The sequence below is a fragment of the Coptis chinensis genome, chromosome 1 (genome assembly GCF_015680905.1).
Source record: "Coptis chinensis isolate HL-2020 chromosome 1, ASM1568090v1, whole genome shotgun sequence".
NCBI lineage: Eukaryota > Viridiplantae > Streptophyta > Magnoliopsida > Ranunculales > Ranunculaceae > Coptis > Coptis chinensis.
The window spans coordinates 37,583,113-37,607,985 of record NC_141456.1 but is presented as its reverse complement, the minus strand read 5'-3'; the positions used below and the strand labels follow the sequence as shown (position 1 = coordinate 37,607,985).

Sequence of the window (24,873 nt, the reverse complement as noted above, 5' to 3'; positions counted from 1 at the left end):
AGCCTAAACAGTAAACACTGTGTTCCCTGACACACGTAGGAACTCCACATTTAGACATTTTTAGACTGTACAAACTTGAGCAGTAGATTCCACCAAAACTGGTTATTAGTCGATGGAATGCATGAGAAAACACGGGATTTGTCTTTCAACTTTTAACTTCGCAAAATAATACGGACTTCTTCGTGCATATCGCCTCAAAATAAGACAAAAACCGCGTGTCAAAACACTAACCATTTCCGTTTCATGCAAACCTTTAGGTCCCACGTGCCACATCCTCCTAACACGTGCAACAACACCTCTTATTCTTTTCCAGCTATATAAACACTCTCTATAAGCCTTCACCAGACACACATCTCAATTTCACAACTCGTCTTGTGATCATATATTTACATTTTTTTTCACTCTCTCAATTATATCACCACCGTAGATTTAATGAAAATGTCTGATCCACAACATCACGGCCGTCAAGAACAAAACCGTTCACTAGGATATCAACTAGTGAAAGCAGCAACAGCAGTAACAGCTGGTGGTTCACTTCTGTTACTTTCAGGTCTACTTTTGGTAGGAACAGTGATTATGCTCACTATAGCAACACCAGTTCTGGTCATATGTAGTCCAGTTTTAGTACCTGCAATTATCACCGTGGTCTTGATTATCGGTGGGTTCGTGACGTCTGGAGGGTTTGGTATCGGCGCTATAACTGCGTTAAAATGGATGTATGATTATATCAAGGGTAGACATCCAACTGGTGCTGACCAACTTGATCAGGCACGTCATAAGTTGGCTAGTAAGGCTAGAGATATTAAGGAGTTCGGGCAGCAACAACTCACTGGTAGTAGTGGTGGACACTAAGAAAGAAAACAATAACATGTGTGCATGCATTCTTCTCCTTGATGTACTTGGTTGTTTTCTGATGTGGGAGGAGATCGATCAACGGCTATTACTGCAAGATTTAGTAGTAGAGTGTGTCAGTTCTGTGTTATGGTTGCTATGTATGGTTAATTATATAAGTTTCTGTGTTGTTGGTGGGTTCTGAATAAGTGGCTCATATATATGCATATGTATGTGTGTTTCGCGTCCACTATATTTCAAATTGCTTCCTCAAATATGTATTACGCGTTCTTTCGTTTTACTCGTATCTATTGCGTGTGCTCCATGAGTATATGCTGATGATATGTTGCAGTAAAACTTGCCAAGAATTTTAATTTTAATTTTAATGATTTTAGTGCAAAATCACATTATAAAATTCAAGTTTGGTGGGTGTTGGATATTGTCCGATATAATGCAGTTATCGATAGAGTGGTACTAATTATGCCAATTGACAAAGGAAAAACACGTGTTAATTTTAACTCCTCCTCACCCCAACTTGAAAAGATCCACAATGGTTCTTTTTGCGCTTATTCCCAGTCACTTTACAACGGATTGCTTGCTTCAACAACGGTGAGATGTTTATCAGGAAAAGATCAACCTGCTCGTGATATGAACTCCACCTACGAACTCTAAAAAAAACTCCTTGGAAGTGATTCTCCCCAGATTATTTTTAGAAAAAATCGGTATATTTGAAGATGTGGATCTAGACAAATCAAAATTAGCTTACAATATTACAAAATTATCCAACGGTCTTAAATTTCAAAATCACTTTGTTTGGGATGATGTTTTATAGGGAGATTCTCCATATAAGTTGAAATCACTTTGTTTGGGATGATGTTTTATAGGGAGAGTCCGCTTTTGGTGGTAGAGTTCATATAAGTCGGAGTTCATGCTTCTTTTGGTGGTAGAGTTCATATAAGTCGGAGTTCATTCATATAATGGGCTTGGAAGAATTCTGAAAGAACAATTAATGAAAGAACAATTAACGAAAAAGTTTATAGGTGAAGGCAACATATCTATATTTTAATATTAAAGCTCCCAAGGAGTATTTTTCGAGCTCTATTAAAATTCCACGTCATCTCCTATTAAAACGGAAATTTCTCTCCTATTTGAAAAACCATATTTTTTTTTACAATGGGAATTCATCTCCTATTATAACGAGAATTCATCTCCTATTAAAACAAATTTTAACACTTCTAATTAAAGCGGAAATCATTCTCCTATTAAAATAATTTCTCCCCTATTGAAAAGAGAAAATCTAGCATATCTAATTAAAACGAGAATTATTATCCTATTAAAACAAGATCTCTCTCCCAATTGAAAAATGGGTTTTTAAAATTTAATTAAAACTTCATTTAAAACAATTTGTTAGAAAATTAAAACGGATTAGCGACTAAAACAGTAGTCCCAATTTTCTAAAAAAAATATAAATGTTTTCAAAAGAAACGGTGCATATGCACCTACAAGCTAGTATATTATATAATATATGAAGGCAAGATATATTCTAGTGTGATACTCGAACAAACCCACATAAGGAGAGTTGAAAAGCTCGGTCCTATAACTCAAATAGCCCGTAAAATAATATTTACACAACTCTGCTATACAATGTTTGGGTTAACTACCCACACACATTTACACAACCCTGCTATACAATGTTTTGGTTAACTAGTGATGAGCCAATTAGGATTTCCTCCTATAGATGAGCCAATTAGGATTTCCTCCCCACTATATGGGAAATTAGGGTCTCCCCTCAAATACACACAAGTAAAAAGTAAAATTGGGTTGATCGTGTTTTTTTGTGTGTGTATTATTGGGGTGCAATACTTTAACCCTACGATGTTTAAAGCAAATCTTTTAAGTTTAATTGTAGATTCAATGGGACCAAAGGAGGATTGTCTGTCCTGGTTGTCATCTTAAAATGTTGCATTTGTTGTATGAAAAGCTTCAAATCATATAAAAAAAATAAATAAATCCAAACATAAAGAAAAACACATTCAATTTTTTTAAAATGTATTTTGAATTTCCATAGATATTAGAGTAGCTTAATTGTGGATAATTTTGCAACAAAATGTATCTGTGAGGCCTCATCTTCATCTTCAATAGACGATTTCTTCAACATGTTCGGCAAAAACAGACCCTAAATTGGGTAAAACCCTAAGACTTAATAAAACGAACAATTACACAACCTTAATTGCAAACTTGCATTATACTGAACCCTTGTTTCATAATCTGTATTGAAAAAAACATAATAATATACATAATAATATGACCAATATAAGCACAAATACAAATTCATAGAGGTAACTATAAGAATTCACAATCTTTCGAGCCGGTGAAGATGAAAGAGTCTACAAAAATATTTTATAAGAACACATTCCAGAAACTCCGAAAAGAACCAAAACCAGGTACAATCACATTCCTTTAATTAAAGCTTTAATTTAATGCACGCGGATATAGTTAAATCACATTACACTAACAATTAGAGCGTCAAAATAAAACTGTCCAAAGTGCATTCATAGGCACCTACTAACCAAATTGTAGCTTTATGCATAAGTCAATTGAAAATACAACAAAAGATAAAAAAGGGTCCTGTACTGGGCACTCATCAAATTGTATTGGGTAAACCCCCCCCCCCCCTAAAAAAAAAGAAATATTACAAATTTACTATATTACAAGTTTGCCATCAAAGCCGGCCCAAAAACTAATCCAACCAGTCTCGCCATAACGAAACCATACGGTCGTTTGAGTGTACACTCAAACGGTCTCACCATGTCGTTTGAGTATACACTCAAACGGTTCTGCAATATCGTTTGAGTATACACTCAAATGGTGTCACCATGTCATTTGAGCGTACACTCAAACGGTGTAGCCATGTCGTTTCAGTGTACACTTAAGCGGTTTCCGAGTGTCGTTTGAGACAAAACTTTTGGGTTTTTAGCTAGACGATATGATGGGGTCTTTTGGGCATTCTCTTAGGTGACATAGCCAGGTCGTTTGGACTAAAAAAATTGAGAAGTTTATTTTTGTTTTTTGGTCACTTTCATATCCCTTCCAAACACAAATTCCACTTACATGTAATTTCGAATGCAATTTGTAATACAATTTGTCTCAAAACGAGAAAATACAATTTTTTTTTTGTCTTTTTGGGTTCAGACTTGCGAGATTTCAAATCAAATTCGGTGGTTGTCAATACAATTGTCGGGCGAATACAATTTGAATTTGTGTAATACCAATAGTCGGGCGAATGCAATTTGTTTCAAAGCGAGAATATGCAATTTTTTTTTTTGCTTTTTTGGTGGGTGAGTGCGCGAGAGAGATGATACCGGTTGAGAAGGTTTTTCCGATTTTTGCGATTTAGGTGGGGGTGTACTGGGCTTTCTTTTGGACTTTGCTGTTTGGGCTTGGGTTGGAGGCTGCCCAATCCAATTTGTGTGGCGCCCGATTGAATCACCATAAAAAATAACTAATACAAGCTAGCTTACATGATTTCATAATGTAATGCCGATCACCCCATAAGATGACACATCTAAAGTGTTTTGGCTCAAGTGGTATCTACTAGGATGTGTGTGTATATATACATATATATGTTAGTATTAGTCAAAACTTGGTGTTTCATGGTTGTAAATCACACATTAACATGCTAATTCGAGTTATAGAACATACCTTAGTCCTAGCTGAAGAAACCCGAATATGAAGAATGATAACCCTTGTTTGTTGTTACAAGCCTCATCTCTTGAGTAGGATTGTTACTAGATGCAACCTTTAGAATCCACACTTTAAACCCACTCCTTGGTGAATGGAGAAAGTAGAGAGTAAAATCTTTGAGATAGTTTTCTGTTCTTTTTCTTACTCTGTTTATAATACCTACACAAGGTATTTAAAAGAAAGCTAGAAAATAGCCAACTCCCCCTACTTTTAATTGCGCAACAAGGGATTTAAGATAGATTCTATTCTATCTAGTAGGATAACCCATAGTGCATAATATCCCACGATCCAGGGAGTAGCTTATATTAGAGATGGATCATTGATCCATGTGGGTGTGGACTTAAGTGATCCGACCCACTTACAATGGTAATCAAAGTTGGCTTTCAGGGTGATGTGTAGGGCAGGGATCGGGTCGGATATGGCTATATCCAAATCCAAACCCGAATAGTTTCACAATATCTGAACCCAAATAAAACCAAAATTTAATATTCGAACCCGATTGATCCGATTGGATAACACTAAAAATTCAAAAAAAGCCCAAAAATTATATCCGAACCCGAACCTGACATACCCGAACCCGAACCGAATATAAAAATGCACCCGAACCCAATATATTCGGTAATCGAGTCGGGTCAGATTTAGATCTACTCGACCCGATTCCCTGCCCTACTGATGTGTTGAGGAAAAATACATATCATTCATGTATCACCACATAAATACATATCACCGGGGTAATCAAAAGCACATATGCATACCTTTGGTACTGGTACTCCATGCGAATTTATTGAACATCCCTTCAATTAACACAACTAATTAAGCTGCCTCTAACATGCATTTATGACTTAACTAACTCAAATACTTAATTAAGAGACAACTAAATAACTAAAGAAATTTCTTGTATACCTTCATATCGCTTCTAATAACAGTACATAAGTTAGAGCTTAATTATGGAGAAATTGTCAATTTAATAGCCTTTGGTTTCTGAGAGATTTTGGGTTCAACTCTTGCTAGGTCCTTTTAACTGTGTATTTCTAGTTCAACTCCTACCAGAGGAAAATGTTTAGTCTTTCTACTTGTGTATTTTCAGCGTGTCCCGTTGAGGGAGAGTGTTGACATATATGAGTGTCCCCGAGCCTACTCTAATATATTAATAGAATTGACATAAATTCAAGTTTATGGAGAAATTGAAAATTTAATAAGAGTCGTGATGAGGAGAGATCATTCTCTCCATGACATGGAGAGATCGAGGCAAATAGCCGTTAGATGGAGACATAGATCTGAGTTGGAATGGCCCACAACTGACAATCCAAAACAAATTCAATAAAATAAACTAAAGTATTATTAGAGTAGGCTCGGGGACACTTATATATGCCAACATTGATGCACATGTTTTCTACACATCGGTATAGTTTGGGAAACCACAGCCCATGTTCCCTACGATAGGAGAATCTAGCTAGAGATTCCTCAGTGTAAATGTTCCTTTTGTGCAGAATCGTGGGAAAATTGGGTGGAAATGTGGTATATTGACTAAGCTCAGGTCTGTACAAGCTGCCTATGTATCCAATTCTCCAGTGAATTGGAATCAAGTCAAACTTAGTTCATGTTTGGAATTGGGCTTTATGGAGTGAGATGGAAAGTGAAAAAGATTATGCCTAGAGTGGATCTAGGGAGAATTGAGCATGGAGCATGGAGCGTAGAGCCCTGAATAGATGGAGAGCTCCCCATGTGTTAAGTTCTCTGGAGAACTTCGATCCTTTAGACGTAGTTGCTCTCCTCGTTTTATAGTCTTCTTGGTGATCTTTTATCTTCTCTTATGTCAGGTCAGGTCTTGTTGATGTGAGACTTTATAGAGCATTGATGGAGAGTAATGGCAAAGCATTGATGAGTGTGGCTAAAGCTATAGTCTTGATGAAGATAGTTGTCACGTACGTTACTGACCGTTATGGTATCACATCAAACTGGGAGGTCGTTATTGGTTCGTTATGGAGCGAGCTATTACAAGTTCGTCAGGGAATTTTTTTCCGTGATGAGTTGTGCTGGACACGTATGTAATATACATTGGTTGTGTATATTAGTCCATCACACTTAAGGTATAAAAAAGAGTCGCATGCCAATCGGATAAGCAATATCCGCAAGTTAGTAATGACTCGAGCCTTGGTTCTCCTTACATCTCTAGCACGCAGTAGCAAATCCCTTTGTAGCACCACTAGCACCCAATCTCCATGCAAAATGAGGTACATACTACATAGAGAGATAGCAAGACGAGGAGACCGCAAACCCCGGCAATTAGGGTAAACCGATAACCAACCCAACAACCCGACGTTCACTATGCATAATGATGGTTACGATTAGTTGTGGCATATATCTTAACCAAAAGGAAGTACAAAATTTATTAGTTGTGGCTAGAAGCTATTAAAATAAACTTTTTTCCTATTTGTGAATTAAACATCATTATTATTATTAGATTTTGCAACTCGCCGGCCTGTACATTGTCACCTGGGCTTCTTAAAGAATGACAAGGCAGTATGACGTACATCTTCTCCACAAGGATTCCACCATACAACAACATTTGTACATTTTAGTTTTCAGTTGTACTTGTTAAAGTATCACATTCATTATGGGAAAGCATAAGCTACTACCTTATGCATTTACAATAATTGTTAATTGGTAAGTGAAAATATAATATTATACATCATTCATGTTGTAGTCTGTGTGGAATGTAGTGAGAGAACTCTAGGCATCTTATTTAATTTGAATGTTCTTAGACTAAGCTTATTTGGCAAGGTGTTAAGACCAAGCTTGGTATGGGTTCTGCTTCTAATAGTTTAGTTACAGAATGGTTTTGCAGACTTGCCAAGGAAGTAACATTGAGACTGAAGTGAGAAGGCATATGTTTGTGCATTGATCTATGCCATTTGGAATGAGAGGAACAAAGGTTCTTTAGAGGTAAGTCCCGCCCCTCAACTGGTAACGGTCAAAATTCTAGAAAAAATGAGACTACACGTGCTCAGAGCATTTTGTTAGAGCTACGTAGAACATGATTTGGAGGGTTCATGTAGATTAGAATAGGTTAAAGAAAAGCTACCATCACCTTCACTGCTTCACAGGTACATGGAGGGAAGCAAACTTTGGGCCTGGGGCAAACTTGTACCCCAAAAAGGCAGCCTCTACCTAATGGAGTGAAGCAATGATGGACTCACAGATTAAATTTTCTGCTTAGAGTAGAAAATCATTTCTTTTTGTTTTGAAATATTTAGAGGGTTAAGGCAGACCCACACCGGTTACATTGAAAGACCCTAGCTCGAAGGCTTACATTGCCCGAAGGCTCATCAACCCCAAATGGAACCTAGCCCGAAGACTTTCGCCGATGTGCCATTTTGAGTAGACCCAACCGCATCCACCTTGTCAATGAAGACTTGTTTTCACTCCTTGGTCCACCCATCTTAGCGGCACCCTATCTCTAGCCCGAAGGCTCACCTGGCCCAAAGGCCCATCACATAATTACACAAGAAAGAAATTCCAACCAACACTTGGTGAGATTCGAACTTGCAACCTCTCCCATGAAGAAAGGGGTACACAACCAATTGAGTTAGAAGCTCTTGTGTAAATAAGTTCTTACATTAATTAAATGGGGATCTGATCAGACTCCAAATGTGCATTTTATTACATTATATTTATAATGTTTCAAATATATCCTTCTTATACTTTATAAACAGACAACTCATAACTTTTGCTACTCTTTGCATGTCACAAGCCTTTTCAGACTACTTATTGTAAAAGATGCACTTTAGCGCCAAAAGAAGCTCTATTAACGCTGTTTAGGAAGACTCGAGCTTATATGAGGAAGTGCTAAAAAGTCAAAGTCAAAGTCAAAGTCAACGGTCATCGGTCAAGGACCCAAACCCAAAAGACTGAAGCCTATGGCCTTGTCTCAAAAGTAGCCTTGCTTAAAACTTGCTCAAGAAGAAACCAAAAGCAAAAATAAAAAACATAAAGTATAAAGCAAAAAAGCAAACTCATGAGGTGTCTTGCATCTAAGAAAAAACATAAAGCAAACTCATGAGGTGGCTTGAATCCAAGGGAGGAGGGCAAATATGTAACTTGGAAAAGGTATAATATATAAACTAAAAAGTGAGAGGAGAGAGAGCACCTAGAATTAATCTATGGTCATGTAGGAGTAGTGTAGATTTTCAATTCAAGTCATTTATTTTTCCAAGTCTTTTTTTTTTTTTTTTCCTCTTTGTTATTTATCAAGTTCTTTTCAATCCAAGTTGTTTATCAAGTTCTCTATGTTTTGCAAGCTCTAATCAATGTTTTCATTCAACTCAAGTTTCATATCACTGCTTTCATTCAAGTCTTCATTTTAATATAAGTCATATTCTTTTTGCAAAACCAATCAAAGTAGGAACTTTAAAGGATCAACCCATTGAAACTACCTTTCCCCCTTCATCAAACTCCCATTCATTCTTCTTGAACATTCCATGGTGAACCTCAAATACACCCTAATACTCAAATATTAGGATCCTAGACCAAAGTCTTCAAAGAAACTAACTGTAATTTTTTTTTGCTATTAATACCAATTATATCTTCTTCCAGATAATGATCCACCAGCAGTATTGAGCTTAATCAACATAGTTGCAGCTGGTTTGACCACTTAAATGCTTGACCTTGTAGTTAACTAGGATGCCTATATAGTCTATCCATAAGTACCCTAACTTGAGGTGAATCCTCTGAGTCATTGAGTTGACCTTGCACGTATAAAACCATAACCTATATAAATTGCTTCTTAATTTAACCACTTCTCATGATTGTGCAATGGGGTTTTTTTTTTTTTTTTTTTTTTTTTTCATAATATCCTGGCTCAAGAGAGGTATTCAACTTTTACCCTTAAAATGATGTAGTGGAATATTTGAAAAGAAACTATATAACTCTTAACGTTTTAAAGTTTAAAAATAAACGAGTACTAATTCAAGTTTGATATATACCAGATTCAAAGTAGTAGAAGTAAATGCACAAATTTAACCAAAGGCATTTGGGCATTACACCATATATGAATTTAGCTTGTTAGAGATTTATTGGGAAAGTATTGATTAGTAGAGATTGCACATAATAAAGAGAAATAGACACAAGAATTTAAGTGGTTCGACATAGTCATTGCTTACGTCCACAAGGGTTGGGTTTCATCTTTATTCATGGAGGTTGTGGTGGAGATGATTACAATGATTTGAGTGTGTATGGAATGAGTTTATAGTCTACTTCATTCCATTTACATATAAATGCATTGGAAGCCATGAGAGAGAGAGAGAGAGAGCCTCGGGTGGAGAAGTTTTCTAGTTGTGAATGATGAAGCCTTGTATTAGCATGCCTCACACGTACTTGTCATAGTGTAGTGACATGTGTAGTCCTGAGTAGGTAGATTATGTTGAGTGAACTAGTGGTGATAATGACAAGTTCTCTTGGTAGCATGTGAGGTAAGTATTCATGTGAGGTAGAGTGGAGTGTGTGGGACGTAAGATCGATGTCCCTTACAAACCCCAAGGGTAGATGCCATGTAGCCTAACAAGTAACAACACATTAACTATACAGTCTGTCCACCCAAAGTTTGCAAGGAAGAATTCAACTTAAGACAATGAATATTGCATGCCTATGCACTGCGCATATCAACATGAGTACAATATCCAGATTCCAGAATAGGTATGCATATAATTTTTTATTTTTATTTTTTTTTGAAAAATTAAGCTGGGGTATGGTTAAGGCAGACCCCCACCTATTATTATTGCAAAAGGTTCAACCTTACAGATCTCCCTAAGAGTTATATCATTAAAAGGAGGAACACAAAGACACTATACCGACAGGCTTCAAGCCTAACATATATAAGATAACATACTAGTCATCCTACAATTGAACCTAAGAAAGTATATATAGTAGTCCTGCTTCATAGTCATGATTTCCTTAACAATTTTAGGATGATCTTTCCTAAGATGAGTCTGTGCTTTCTCATAGTTGCAAAGAAACCTTCGCAAGCATAACACACATAAGTGAGTCCCAAAGTATCATCCCAAAACTCTTTGGTGTAGTCCTCAAGATGTCTCATCTTTTTGTTTTTCGTTATCAACTTTACGTTCTTCATCATTGCAAGCGTAGGCTCTATTTCTCTTGAATAACACTCTTGGATCCTTTTGCTTCTTTTTCGCTACACAGCAGTCCATTGATTTTGATCCTTAGAAGACACTACATACCTTGATGAGCTCTTATGCAAAACAAGTGTTGGGGATACTGTAGAAATATCTATAAATAACTCAATCTCATTCTCTTAGAGATCATCATTATCTAGTATCTATTATAACAAAACATAATGGGAAGACAAAGGGTGGTGGGGATCGCATAGGGACCTGCGTTGAATGGGGACAGGTGTACGACAAAGATCATTTTGACTACATCTTCGTATATTGATCAGCTCCCAAATATGCATTTTATTACCCGTATTTTGCTGCATTACATTTCCTCTTATACTTAACGAAAAGACAACTCATAGCTTTTACTGCCTTTTTCAGGTTAAGGAGTATTTCAGACCACTTATCATAAAAGCTGCGTCTTAGCACCAAAAAGAGCCTTAATCACGCTTATTATGAAGACCAGTAGCTGCTATAGAAAAGTGCTGAAAAAGTCAAAGTCAACCAGTCAAAGTCAACAGTCAAAAGACTCAAATCAGAAGACCAAAGATGGAGGCCCTTATTTAAAATTATGAAGACTTATCCTTAACCCTATATTGGTCAAGAAGACACCAAAAAGTAAAAGCAAAGAAAAAGTGAAAGGGGTGAGATGTCTTATTTAGAATGGATGAGAGCAAATCTGTAATTAGCAAAAGTAGGGGTATATAAACAAAAAGTAAGGGAGAGAAAATTCATCCATTGTCTTAGGATCCAAACCATTTGGGTTGTTTATTTTTTTTATCTTGTTTTTCAATTCATGTTTTTAATTTCTTGTTATTTTATTTTCTTTATTTCAATCAACTTGTTATTTCATTTTCTTTATTTAAATCAAACTTGTTATTTGTTCTTTGTTTCAATCTTCATCTTGTTGGCTTGTTTTATTTCAATGTTTTAATCAATCTTCCTTTCATGTTTTCAAGTCATTTTAATAAACAATCGAAGCTTTCAAGTTTATTAGCTTATAACCATTCTTATAATCAAGAGTCTACCTTTCTTTTTCTATTTCCCTCACTCAAACTCTAAATAATTTAGGATGAACCTCAACTTTTAAACTCTTTTGAAGTATACTCACTACAATATTTAAGCTTCATATATGAAAAGAGGCAGATGTGGGAGCGATATACAAGGTATTATTCTATGTATCAGTTGACTACATCTGGAAGGAAAGGAATGCTCGCAGATTCCAGCAATCTACAAAGTTAGCGAAGAGGATTTTTGAGAAACTGGTAAGGGATACAAGGAACTATTTGCAAGTCTTAAGACCTGAAATCAATGACTCTGCTAGAGCTAGAATTCTTTTTCATAGACTTAACATTGATACTAGATATAAGATGCAAAGGCAAATAGACTGTGTTTGGTGCCCACCAATTGGTAATCGAGTGAAAGCAAATACTAATGGCACTTTGAGTAGTAATGGAGTTGGTCAAGGTGGGGTAATGATAAGAGCCCAAAACTATAGTTTTAACCCCCTAATATCATTACATTTGGACCAATTATATGTATAATAAATATGAGTTAATACTGTTTATGTGCGTTTATGTATTTCAGGTATTGGAGTCAAATATGTAAAGAAACATATCACTTTTGCGAGATAAAAGAGCAAAGATTGGTTACTAAGAAGTTATATGATTAAAGGCCAATATTCAAGGAGAAAAAGCCTTTTTAAAGCCTGGTCAAGGCTGACAAATCAAAGTCAACGCGGGCAGAAATAGAGTAGAAAAGTCAACAGAACTTCCGCAGGCCGTATCTTTGGACTCAAGCCTCAGAATTGGGCCTATTATATGTCAAAGTGACCGGTTTGGAAAGAGATTTCTAACGGTCTAGGCCTTGACCCAATCAGAGGAGAAGAAGTGGATGAAAAGTCTATTGCAGTAATTTCCAATAGAGAAACCCTTTTTGGACATATGTAATTAGGTTTTGGGCTTGATTTAAGGGCCCAAAACATGGCTCTAAAGCCCATGCACGAAATTGTAAACCTATCCATCTCTTATATAAAGAGGACTAAGGCATAACTCTCAATATACTTAGACTTAGATAGATATACTTAATTAGAGATAGATATTTAGAACTTAGACTTAGTTATTAGTTTAAACTTAAGTTTTAATTCATTAACTTCTTCATTAGTTATTTGTTCTTCATTATTCAATTAGATTAATAAAATCCAAGTTTGTTCTTCTTTATGTCTTCTTCTTATTTATATAGTAATAATAGTCTAATGACTTCTAGCTAAACCTCAATTAGAGGGGTTTGATGAAGCTTGATGAAGATTTGATGTGTTAATTAGGATTATTGATTTTTAAGAGTTTCACTCTAGTAGGTTAGTTGATTCGCCATGAGAATGGGTTGAACTTCCTCACATGCTAATTATTAGTTGGCAGAGATTGCCATGAGTAATTAGGGATCAAACACTTAATCTTATTTGATTAGGATTGTAATAATCTAAACTAGCATATTAGGAATACATCAAATAGAATCAAATCCCCCTAATCCCTTCTCCATATTCACATTTTAGTATTTAATTGTCATAGTATAAATTAAAACATTGAAATTAGTTCAATTGCCATATTAGTATAATTTCAATTCATTACTCTCACTTATTTTGGTAGAATAGATTAAACTAGTGGAAACTTACATTTAACAAGCTAGGAGTGGAACGAATTCTCTACTCCATATATTTAACGATAAACGAGAGTAGATAACTTTGATAATCTAGCAATAGGTAAGCATTTAGTTTTACTTATTTATAGTATAAATAGTTAAGAGTAGGTAAAACTATTGTTTTACACTTTATCAGGTAATAAGAGACAAAGATGGGAAAGTGTTAGTTGGATTCAGTGGCAGTGGCGGCATGGCTTCTGTGCTATTTCAGGAAATCAAAGCAATAGACACATGTTTACACAGATGTATAGTAGAAGGTTACAAGGAAGTGGAGGTAGAGTCTGACTCATTGAAAGTTGTGAATGCAATCAACAAGGTGGAGAAACCACCTTGGTTCTGCCTTGATGTGATTAAAGCAATAGACATGAAAAGGTCCAAGTTCACATTCATCTCCTTCTCTCATGCCTATAGAGAAGTGAACCGAGCTGCGGACTATCTAGCTTCACTTCATGACTCATCTAATTTTGTTGTACAGTTTGTCCATCCGTTAGATCATAGACTACAATGCATTGTAAATGATGATGCAAGATGACAAATTTATGTATGAAACAGTTAAATCAATATAGGTGGGGGTTGGCCTAACCCTAGCTTAATTTAAAAAAAAAAGAAAGAAAAAAAAGAAGATCATTTTGAAACCCCTTTTAGAGTATTCTCAATACTAAATTAATGTATATAACTAATGAATTAAATGTTTTTTTTATTAACACAATTAATGCATTATTGAACATTTGTTGATTTCTCACTTTTAAACCCTTTCATATAGGGGCGCGGTATTGACACCCCACTTTATGGGATTGGCACCCTTTTGGCAAAAAGTAGAACAATAATGGTTATTCCTTATATGTCCTTTTACACTCCACATGCTCGATAGTTCTACGTCATCGGGTTGTCGCGAGATCCCATATCTAATGGTAGGCAGTTGCCGCGAGATAGCACAATCCACGGTATCGGGTTGTCGCGATATCCTATATCCCACGGCAAGGAGTTGCCGCGGAGGATTTTTTTTTTGTGTTTTTTTTTTTTTTCACTTCAAATTTTGCGTATTGAATACACACAACATATGGATATCTCATTTTCTTCTTTAGAGCTTCTTTATACACTCTAAGAACAACACCAAAACCATGAAAAAAAATGTACAATTGAAGCATAATTTTGCTATCTCGCGTCAAATATTTTCATATGCTATAAGAAAAACTTGTGATCAAATTAATGAAGAAGAATTTTGATAATTAACACAAGCAAAGACTCTATTTTAGTGAACACAACCATCTCGCGACAACTAACTTTTTTTACAGTGACTATTAAAAAAAATTTAAAACAAAAACAGACCCACGACAACAACCTTCCGTGGGATATAAGATGTCACGGCAACCTGATACCGCGAATTGTGCGATCTCGTGTTAACTTCTTGCCATGGGTGTTTTTTTATGTGATTAATGGAGGGGTGCCAATACCTTGGAATTGGTCAAAGGGGTGCCAATCCCATAAAGTGGGGTGTCAATACCGTGACCCTTCATATATCTTATCTTTCTAAAAAAAAAATGTCTTAAACATTTATTTTAGCGTTTCCATATGCGAACTCTTTGTATTCTCGAATTATAGTATACCTGAGTAAAGTTCTCACATTAATTAGCTCCCATTTCTCTTCCTCTTTATGTCTCACTTATGTAGTTACCTACTTTAGAAATTAGAATAGTAAAGTCTGGGTCACCCAAAAAAAAACTGAGGTTTCAATGTAGGTCTACTACTTAGTTTGAATGAGTTACTTAGGGGCTATTTGTTTTTTTGGGTTAAGTTACAAGAGGGTCTTATAAGATGGTCTTATAAAGTGGTTTGTTTTTCATTTTAAGTTCCTCTGATAAGTACTTGTAAAAATAGAAAAAATAAATACACAACATCCTATAGATGGTTATTTGACAAATATAACCCTGCCTTATATCACATTTAACTTTAATAAATTAATTTGAAACAAGTGTATAATTTGATTTTCGGTTTCAAATCAATTTTGATAATTAGAATATCGATTTTAGAAAATTACCTTAATAACAAGGTGGTGGTGGTGGTGGTAGTAATCTTAATAGCACGATGGTGATGATGGTGGTGGTGGTGGTGGTAGAGGTGATGGTATTGGTCTTAATAGCATGGTAGTGGTGTTGATGGTTGTGGTAGTGGCGGTGGGGGTAGTGGTCTTAATAACACGGTGGTGGTGGAAGTAATGGTATTGGCCTTAATATCATGATGGTGGTGGTGGTGGTGGTCTTAATAGTACATTGGTGGTGGTGGTAGTGGCATTGGTCTTAATAGTATAGTGGTGGTGGTGGTAGTAGCAGCGGTGGTAGTGGTCTTAATAGCTTGGTGGTGGAGGTGGTGGCTAGGGCAATTGAGTTATTTGGAGAAGAAGATAGTGAAAATGGAATAACAAAGAAATGGGGCTAGGGGTATATGGATGGGGGTGTTTGAGTCATTTTCTAAGTTATAAGACTTATAGAATTAAAGTAGATCCAATTTTGGTACTTATAGAATTGGAACCTCTTATAAGATATTTTTTTGACATACAAATGTCCAAAATCAGTGGTCCACATCTTATAAGAGGTAGTCTTAAAAGAGACAAAAACAAATGGCCCCTTAGCACAAGCAATTTCAAAGTTTCATTGTTTCTCTGCTCGTTTCCAATAGGGCAACTCGTCCCTCTGTCTCTCTGTGCAAAAATTTCTTATTGATTTTCGCTATTTGTCTTAATTGGGTTTTCCTTTTTGGCGAAAATCTCTCATATCAATCCTTCAACATAATTTATAAACCTCTCTAATATCTCGCAACAATCATATGTTGTTATTGAATTGTGTTAGGATCAATACTCAACATCTCTAAAAGATCTCTAATTCATTAACAGTTGTTAGGATTCTATCGTCAATTTGTAAAGAGTGGTAGACTATCCTTGAGATTGTATATGATTGGACTTGAGTATAATGTAGCATGTGTTTTCTATCCGAGATCCTTTATGCTGGTAATTAAATACCACTATTCATGTTAATTGTATTGGGTTTCTTAATTAGTCTATGTAGTTCTCTAAGGGTGAGACATTCTTGCTTATGGTTTTAACTTGAGTGTCACCAAGGCAGATTGTATTTATATAGGATTTAGGTTATTGTTGTCTCAGTGACCTATAACGTACATATTCTGCAAGGTGACGCCTTCGTAGGCATGTTAAAGGCGTGTAGAAGATAATCAAAGGTTCCTAAATTGTATGTCTTTGGTGTTTGTGGCCTTGGGTGGGCATACCTTCGAGTGTAGAAGGCATGTTAGGTGGTCAAAGGTACTGGCAGTGTCATATGTGTGGCGAGAGGATGCCTAGAACTATGTCACATTGATAACTTTACGCCTGAGTTAATGACCTTCTTCTATTTTCTGCATGTTGCAGTTCTACACATCCGGTGCTGAGACTTTAAGTGCCTTCAATGAAAAACCTAATGGTGTCTCATGGATATTAAGGCACTTGCTGCATATGTTCATGACTTAATTGTCATTTTTGAGCCCCTTTGTTGTGTGAGCAAGTTTTGTTGCGGAATTTTAACATGAACCTGACACACTTTTAGATGGTGTTAGAATTTCCAACTTCAAGATGCAAGTGAGGTCGCATGATCCAATTGATAATATCTCCCCCCCCCCCCCCCCCTCACATGATGAAGTGTCCAAGATGCAAATGTGTTCTTCCATTGCAAAATTTACTAATTGTATGTAAAGTTTGAACAAGTTCTTTTGATTGTCATTGTTTGATGCCTTAATTGTTAACACATGACCAGAGATTGATGCAAATGTTAATTTTTTTGTGTCAAGTGCTTTGGCCCTGTACATTTTTCTTTTTCTTTAAAGATTTAATACAAATGTCACTTACCAAGGTTAGAAAAAGTACCTAGAAGTGCATGCCATGTTTATATTATTAGTAAATTTCTTTGTAATGTTTATGGTGTTTGTATTTCTTGCGGGTAAGTTTTCTAAACTAGGAGCTGGACTTTTCTTCTTTGTACTGCCATTTTAACTTGAGTATAAAGCTTTACGCTGTAACATGCTGGTATGTGTTTAACAGAGATTGAATGAAACAAATTTGAGGAGTATGTTGGAGTGCATTAAATTATTAAAATTGTTTATTCGCCCATGTTTAACTCTTATTAGTCTCCTTCAACTATGACTCTTGCAGTCTTGCATTGGTGGTCTTAATTTTTTTTTCGAAAGTGAATAAATGTGTACATTCTTCTCCTTAATTTAATTTTTGTGTAACTCCCTCACTAAAATCATAGAGAATAAGGGGCCTCTTCACCTCCTCCCTATGTTTGTGTTTTTACCACTTCTACAAATTGTTGTTATTTTTTGTTTGTTGTACTCCTCGGATAAATGGAAGGTTGTGTCATCACTTCAATCAGGCTTTTAACTTCTCAGAGCAATTTAATTTTATTTGTTACATTATGAAGCATTATCAAATTTGACAATTGAATTGTTGAATTATGCATCGATCATTCTATTATGAAATATGAATTAACAGTTTTAGTTGTTATTTATCTATTTCTTCACATTTGTACTTCCGAGTCTCTCACTTATCATTTTGTCCGTCACTTTTCTTGAGTTCTTTCTCTCTCACTTAGTAAAACATGGATAACATTCACCTATTCCTCTCATAGGTATCTTTTTTTTTCTTCTCTATTTGCCACTCTTTCTTTTCTTCTTGAGAAAAAGGGCCATGCTTAGAATTTAGAAGTGTTTTCTCCATCTTTTTTTTAGGTTATCAATTAATTGTTTGTTAGTAATATACAACTTAAATGTACTTACTCTTTACCAATCACCAATCACCAATCACCAAACAGTACAAACCTTTTGTGTTGTAAGTGTTTTGTACTTCTTTGTTAAATTCGAGCCTAGTGTAGAAAAACTATGTTCTTAAGACATATTTTCCCCCTCACGGTGCTTGAAGGTTGATAGGAAACTGTCTCCCAAGATAGAACGGATTTCCTTCTATAGAAAGCTAGCACTTCAATTCTATAAAATCAGCAAACACAACATAGTATTTGACTAAGAACAGAGGGAGAAGAGAAAGATCAGAAAATGTGTGATCTGGTGTCTTTCTCTCCAAATTCATCCACTATTTATAAGTGAGAAGTGCCTTTTCGAAACAACACAATGACTCTTTGAAAAAGTTAGGCACTTCTTTGAAAAGTCACATGTTTTGAAACAGTGCCTATTTTGAAAAGTCGCACATTTTCGGCATAAAACACTGTTTCGAACCAATGCCTATTTCGAAAGGTTGCACGTTTTCGGCATAATGCACTGTTTCGAGCCAGTGCACCCTTTCGAAAAATAATTTCTCTCTTTACGTACTGTATCAAGTGAAACCTATTTCATCTCAAGTGGGGTAACTTGGGAGACAAATTATTCATTCATATCTCAGTGGATTTGTGCAAATCCATTTTTTTTTAACATTGTTTACTTTAGCTTTGGTCACAAAATACACACCAATTACGGGAGCTTTAGGATTCTCAGAGTTTTTCTTTGATTAATAGTTACCACTTTAATTTCATCTTTTATGTTTCTGTAATTAATCACAGTGTCAATTGTCGCAAGTGCATTGTTTGATATATCTCGATAAAGTATTTATGATAAATCATCAGTTGAAATTGACATTTGATTTTGCTATCGGCACATGTCATATTGCTTGAAATCGTTTGCACTTCGTTGAACTTGCCACAATTGAAAGGTGAAATCCCTTGATTAGGTAATTAGTCATGTATGTTTTTCTATCTGCAGTTCTTTTATTTCTTTGCATACATTGTTGTAGTGCATGTTCATATATCCACCACTTTGTTAATGTAGTTTCAGTTAGACTAGTAGTTCTATGTTTTCACCTTATCAATTTTGCCCTTTTTTCTTTGATACTCTGTTTATAATGTGGCAATTTTTATTTTACGGATTGTTAATGTTCGGTCATCGGTTATCATTCCTAATATGCACAACTCAAGTTGGAATTTTATTACTATCTAGGTATCAGATACTGTCAGATTAAAAAAAATGAAAAAAGATTACTGTTAGAGCAAGAAAGAAACTATAAGGGTGGGATCATGCAATGGAAGCCATATCCATCAGACATGGGAACCATTGTGGAAGCCCCTCTTATAGTCAGTCATTCATAGAGGTAACCAATCTCACAATGGTCTACAATTAGAAAATTAGCACTATTATAATTAAAATGCATTGAAGAAAAGCCGACGATCTCTCAACCTTCAGTGGAATAGATTTATTAAAAACTCTCCAACTTCATGCCTTCTTCTAACAAAAAATAGTTCTCCAAAGTTATAAACCCTTTTGGTCTACCCCTCCAAGTTACAAAAGATTTCCCCTCGAAGTTCTCAATGAAGAAAAACTTATAACAACGGTGGATTTTGTCGTCAATTTTTAATTTCTCAACCAGGTACTCATCAATTGAGGTTCTCCTTTTTGCTTTCTAGTTTCTAACTTCAAATTGTTTCTTTCTTTGTTCTCATTTTTCTCTCATCAGTTTTGGATTCCTTCAAGTTTTTAAAATAAAAAGTTAAGTTGTTGGAAGTAGCATGTGTGGATGTTGTTATGATCACTGATGGTTCTGATCTTGGCAAAAATCTATAGGAAATTTTCAAACATAAACTCCCACGGTATCTTAGAAAGAGATAGGACGAGTAGCTCAGTCAATTGTTACAGAATGGAAACTTAAGCACATTTTTTTGTGAAAGAAACTTCATGCATTGTAGCAGCTTAGCATAGAGAAGGAACTTGAAAAACTAAAAAAAAACAGCTTTTGTACATGCCAGGGATAGTATGAGACTAAAGGTTCTTTCAATGAATCCAATTTGTTATCGTAATTTGAGGAGGTATGCATCTTATAAACTTTAACATGTCATATATTGAGGAGTTGTACCAGTTGTATAGTGGGAGTTTAGTTTGAGGTTCACCATAGATTTATAGAGATGGATTGATGGGAGTTTATGAAGGTGGGAAGGTAGTATCCTTAAAGTTCATGACTTGTTTTTGAATGAAACAACCTTGTATTGAAACTTGACTAAAACTTGAATGGAAAAACTTGTATTGAAGATTGAATGACAAACTTGAATATAAACTTGTATTGAAAAACAACTTGGATTGAAGATTGAAGATTGAAGAACAAACTTGAATTGAAGAACAAAAAGTAAATAAAGCAATAAAAACTTGAAAATGTAAAAGATTTGAAATTAAAATCTACTCTACTCCTACATGACCATAGATTAAGTCTAGGTGCCTTCTCTCCTCCTACTTTTGGCTTTTATATTACACCTTTTGCCAAAGATTGATTTGCCTTCTCCCTCTCATTTGAAGACACCTCACTATGTTGCTTTATGCTTTTCCTTTTGCTTTTTCATATCTTCTTGAGCAAGCTAGGTTTTTGAGCAAGTCTTCTTTTGTAACAAGGCCATCCATCTCCAGTCTTCTGAGTTAAAGGACGTGACTTTCAGTTTTCTGGTTTTGAGTCTTTGACTTTTTTAACACTTTTTCATAGCAGCTTGAGTCTTCATAATAAGCGTTAATAAGACTCATTTTGGCACTAAAATGCATCTTTTATGATAAGTGGTATGAAATGGCTTGTAACCTGAAAAAAAGGCAGTAAAAGTTATGAGTTGTTGTCTGTTTATTATGCGTAAGAAGGGCGGTAATGCAGTAATGTAAAGGTAATAAAACACATATTTGGGAGCTGATTAGTTAGCTTTGGCTTTTGTTGATTTGGTTACAGTTTATAGCGTGCTTTAGTTTTAAGATTTAAGATAGTTTATTGGAAGCAATATCATCCTCTCGGTTTTGTGCACGCATTACATTGCATTCTATTGTACTTCAATATATGTGCTTGTGTTACATTGCATCATAAAACTTTAGTATGAGTTAAAAGTATCAAATGAAGCCTTTTACATCACACAGAATGTGTAAAAGATCCCTGGCGTATTTAGTAGTCTCTTTGACATTTTCAGTCTCAAATTCTCAACATGTATAGTTCTTGCTGGTAAGCATCTAAGAAAGTGCACAATGATTCAGTAAGATCAAATATCATTTGAAAAAAATTATCTTCTCCTCTTTGCAGCTCTGAAAATATGTTTGTTAGTTTTAAGAGTAATTCTTGATCTCTCTAGGCATTATTGATGCTGTTAGTGTTCTTCCCAGATGGGGAGAAAGTAAACTTGATAATCGTATCTTTGAAACTTCCCTCGAAAAAGGTATTAAATCCCAAACTCCTTTGTTGTTTTGCAATCGTCTGTAGATTAGCTATTTACATACGTGCATTGAACCTTAATGGTTAGTCACTATTTGCATTGCCTGCTTGCGAATTAGTGAACATTCTGAGTGGGGTGAGTCATTGTTGGTAATTTTCATTTTTTCAGTGTTTTGTTATTTCAATATGTTGGCAAAACATTTTCCATTTCAATATTGGTGGAGCTATATATTATGCAAAAAACGAATCAAAATTTTGTATATACTGACCAGCTCCCAAATGTGCGCTTTATTACCCATATATTGCTGCATTACAGTCTCTCTTACACTTAACGAAAAGATAACTCATAGCTTTTACTGCCTTTTTCAGGTTAAAGAGTATTTCAGACCACTTATCATAAAAGCTGCGTCTTAGCACCAAAAGGAGCCTTAATCATGCTTATTATGAAGACCAGTAGCTGCTATGGAAAAGTGCTGAAAAAGTCAAAGTCAATGGTCAAAGTCCTCAAATCAAAAGACCAAAGATGGATGCGCTTATCTCAAATTATGAATACTTTATCCCTAAACCTACTTTGGTCATGAAGAAAACAAAAAGCAAAATCAAAAGTGAAAGGGCGAGGTGTCTAGTTTGTAATGGAGAAGGGAAAATCTATAAAAGGCAAAAGTAGCGGTATATAAGCTAAAAGCAAGGGAGAGAGAACCCATCCATTGTCTTGGGATCCAAACCATTTGGTTTGTTTAATTTCTTGTCTTGTTTTTCAATTCATGTTTTTACTTTCTTGTTGTTTTATTTTATTTCAATCAATCTTGTTTATTTGTTCTTTGTTTTAATTTTCAATCTTGTTTGCTTGCTTTCATTGTTTTAATCTTCAATCTTGTTTGCTTGCTTTCATTTCAATGTTTTAATCAATCTTCCCCTTCATGTTTTCAATTCATTTCAATACAACAATCAAAGCTTTCAAGTTTCATTAGCTTAGAACCATTCTAATCTTACATGAGTCTATCTTTCTTCTTCATATCTCCCTCACTCAAACTCTAAACAATTTAGGATGAACCTCAACTTCTAGTCTAAACTCTTTTGAAGAATACTTTCACCACTGCTAAAGCTTCAAATGGCGGCGCCGTCATGGATTGAAGGAGTGAGAGTGATTGGTTGAGAATCTAAGAAGGGAGCTGAGCATCATTCTTATCTTTCCATTTATGTTTTTTTTTTTTTTTTTTTCAATTTTTCATCATTTTATTTTATTGTTTTACAGTACTGATCCACTTTCTTGCAAATCAGGTTGCGGAACAAACAACTTGGAGAGGAGCTGAAGAAACAGAGAAAAATCGACGAACGATTGTCGACACCAGACGGGCGACCGCGCCTAGCACGATCACAGGCGAGGCGACGCCCGATACCATCGGCATATTAGTACCTGATTTTTTCCAGTATCGGTTGTTTGGAAGTGTGTACCTATACTCCGATCCCGGATTTTGTAATAGAATAGGAGAAAATAGTGGAACTTGTTTGTAATAGTTAGTGATAAAAAGAAAAACGAAAAAAAAAGAAAAAAATTGGTTTTTGATTGATTTCTTATGATGAACATGGGTTAAACTTGGTTTAAGCTTTATACTTACTAAGGGATTAGAGTTTTAATTGCCTTGGGAAGATCAAGTGTGTGAGGCAAGTTGTGTCTCATAGCTCACACATTATGGATCAACTTGGTAATTAACACTCTAAGTCCATTTGACTCTAGTTAATTTATGTGCTTAATCTAAAACTAGTTAATTAGATTAGTATAATCTTAGTTTAGTTTCAAGTTTGAGCCCTTGAAGGCAAAGTTGTATAAATTGTCAAAAACCCAATTTGTGGGCTTTTTAAATGGGCCTTTATTGTAACTTAAAACAAGGTAAAGCTCGAAAGGTTGGGCCTGATTCTCAGATCAAGTGCCAACCGACGTCGTCTTCTCCCCAAGCAGCGTGTAAGCACGGCTTGAGAGGTAATTTATAAACGTCCTCGAAGCCCAAGTAAGAGGATACTTGTGTGTTCAAGCATGCTTATGTGATTGTTTGAAATTTACTTTCCGCGCTGTAATTTACATTCGTGCATAAGGCTAAACACGAGCCATAACAACCATTGGGAAGTCATTAGAGGTAAATTGGACGTTGCTTGATTCTTGAAAGCCCTAGACCAACAAAATTAATTAAAATCAATCAATTAGAGCCTAAAGTAGTTACGCTCCTCCAGAAAAAGGACAAAAATATAGCCACGAGAATTTAGAGTAATTAGTTACCAGATTCCGGTGGACTAACTACCTTCCTCACTCCCCTCCCCCATATTTATCGTGAGTGAGATTCTTGGTAGCATACCACTTGGTGAAGTGACTACCTACTCTTTTGAGAGGTGTAGTAGAGGCATCCTAGTCTCGCGCTCAACTGTTCCTCTGAACAGGGCATAGTAAAATATAGACCAAAAGCAAAGTTTTCAAAACTCTATACTTGCAAAACGAATTTGGATTGCTTGAGCATATATTGCACTGTTTACATGAGTTAGGATAGTTTTGGGGTCTTGCTAAAAGTGTATGATACTGCATTCAGGCACTTCTAGTTTTAGCAAGAATAAAACTTACTCACGTAGGAGAGTTTATCGACCTAGACAATCTCCTGTTTCTAGTCCTCCACCTAATAAGATAGCTGATGAAGTAGTGCAAGCTGAAGAGCCTCTGTCCAACTTCTACACACCGTTGCAAGATGGGCCTCCATCTTGTATATGACTCACAGTGCTTATGAGCGATTTTAGGATTCCACCGAACGTGTTCAATCTTCTACCCATCTTCCACAGGTTAGAACACGAGTTACCGTATGCGCGAGCATCTATGCCGGATACATGAAGTATGTAATACCTTTCATCATTCATGTATCACCGACGTTCAGGTTAAGCTACGAGTGTTTCCTTTCACTCTAGTTGGCAAGAGTCATGCTTGACTTCTCTCACAGAAGGCCGACTCTTTCGATACATGGGAAAATATTGTGTTCTCCTTCATGAAGAAGTACTTTCCGCCGAAGAAAACAGAAGAGATAAGAAGCAAGATACAGTTCTTCAGACAAAGTCCGAGTGAGACATTTTTAGAAGCATGGGATAGATTCTTTGACCTACTCCATTAATGTCCTCACCATAATAAAAAACAATCCA

General features: G+C 35.6%; 2 protein-coding genes across 2 annotated transcripts; both read left to right on the top strand.

Annotated features, from left to right (window-relative positions):
* Positions 1 to 340: 340 nt before the first annotated feature.
* On the top strand, positions 341 to 1,081 carry LOC147523830 (oleosin Ara h 11.0101-like). The gene has a single exon (XM_086600067.1). It carries the CDS (start codon positions 433 to 435, stop codon positions 850 to 852), a length of 420 nt encoding a protein of 139 aa, XP_086456193.1. The 5' UTR covers positions 341 to 432; the 3' UTR covers positions 853 to 1,081.
* Positions 1,082 to 12,118: 11,037 nt separating this feature from the next.
* LOC147523829 (uncharacterized) lies at positions 12,119 to 13,977 on the top strand. Its single transcript, XM_086572559.1, has 2 exons — positions 12,119 to 12,220; positions 13,582 to 13,977. Exons 1-2 carry the CDS (start codon positions 12,119 to 12,121, stop codon positions 13,975 to 13,977), a joined length of 498 nt encoding a protein of 165 aa, XP_086428685.1.
* The last annotated feature ends 10,896 nt before the right edge of the window (positions 13,978 to 24,873 follow it).

What these genes read in the sequence shown, in the direction of transcription:
- LOC147523830 (XM_086600067.1), top strand. Translation starts at nt 433, where the DNA reads ATGAAAATGTCTGATCCACAACATCACGGCCGTCAAGAACAAAACCGT.
- LOC147523829 (XM_086572559.1), top strand. Translation starts at nt 12,119, where the DNA reads ATGCAAAGGCAAATAGACTGTGTTTGGTGCCCACCAATTGGTAATCGA. An exon ending in ATGGAGTTGGTCAAGGTGGG is followed by an intron (nt 12,221 to 13,581) that starts GTAATGATAAGA and finishes ACACTTTATCAG; the next exon opens with GTAATAAGAGACAAAGATGG.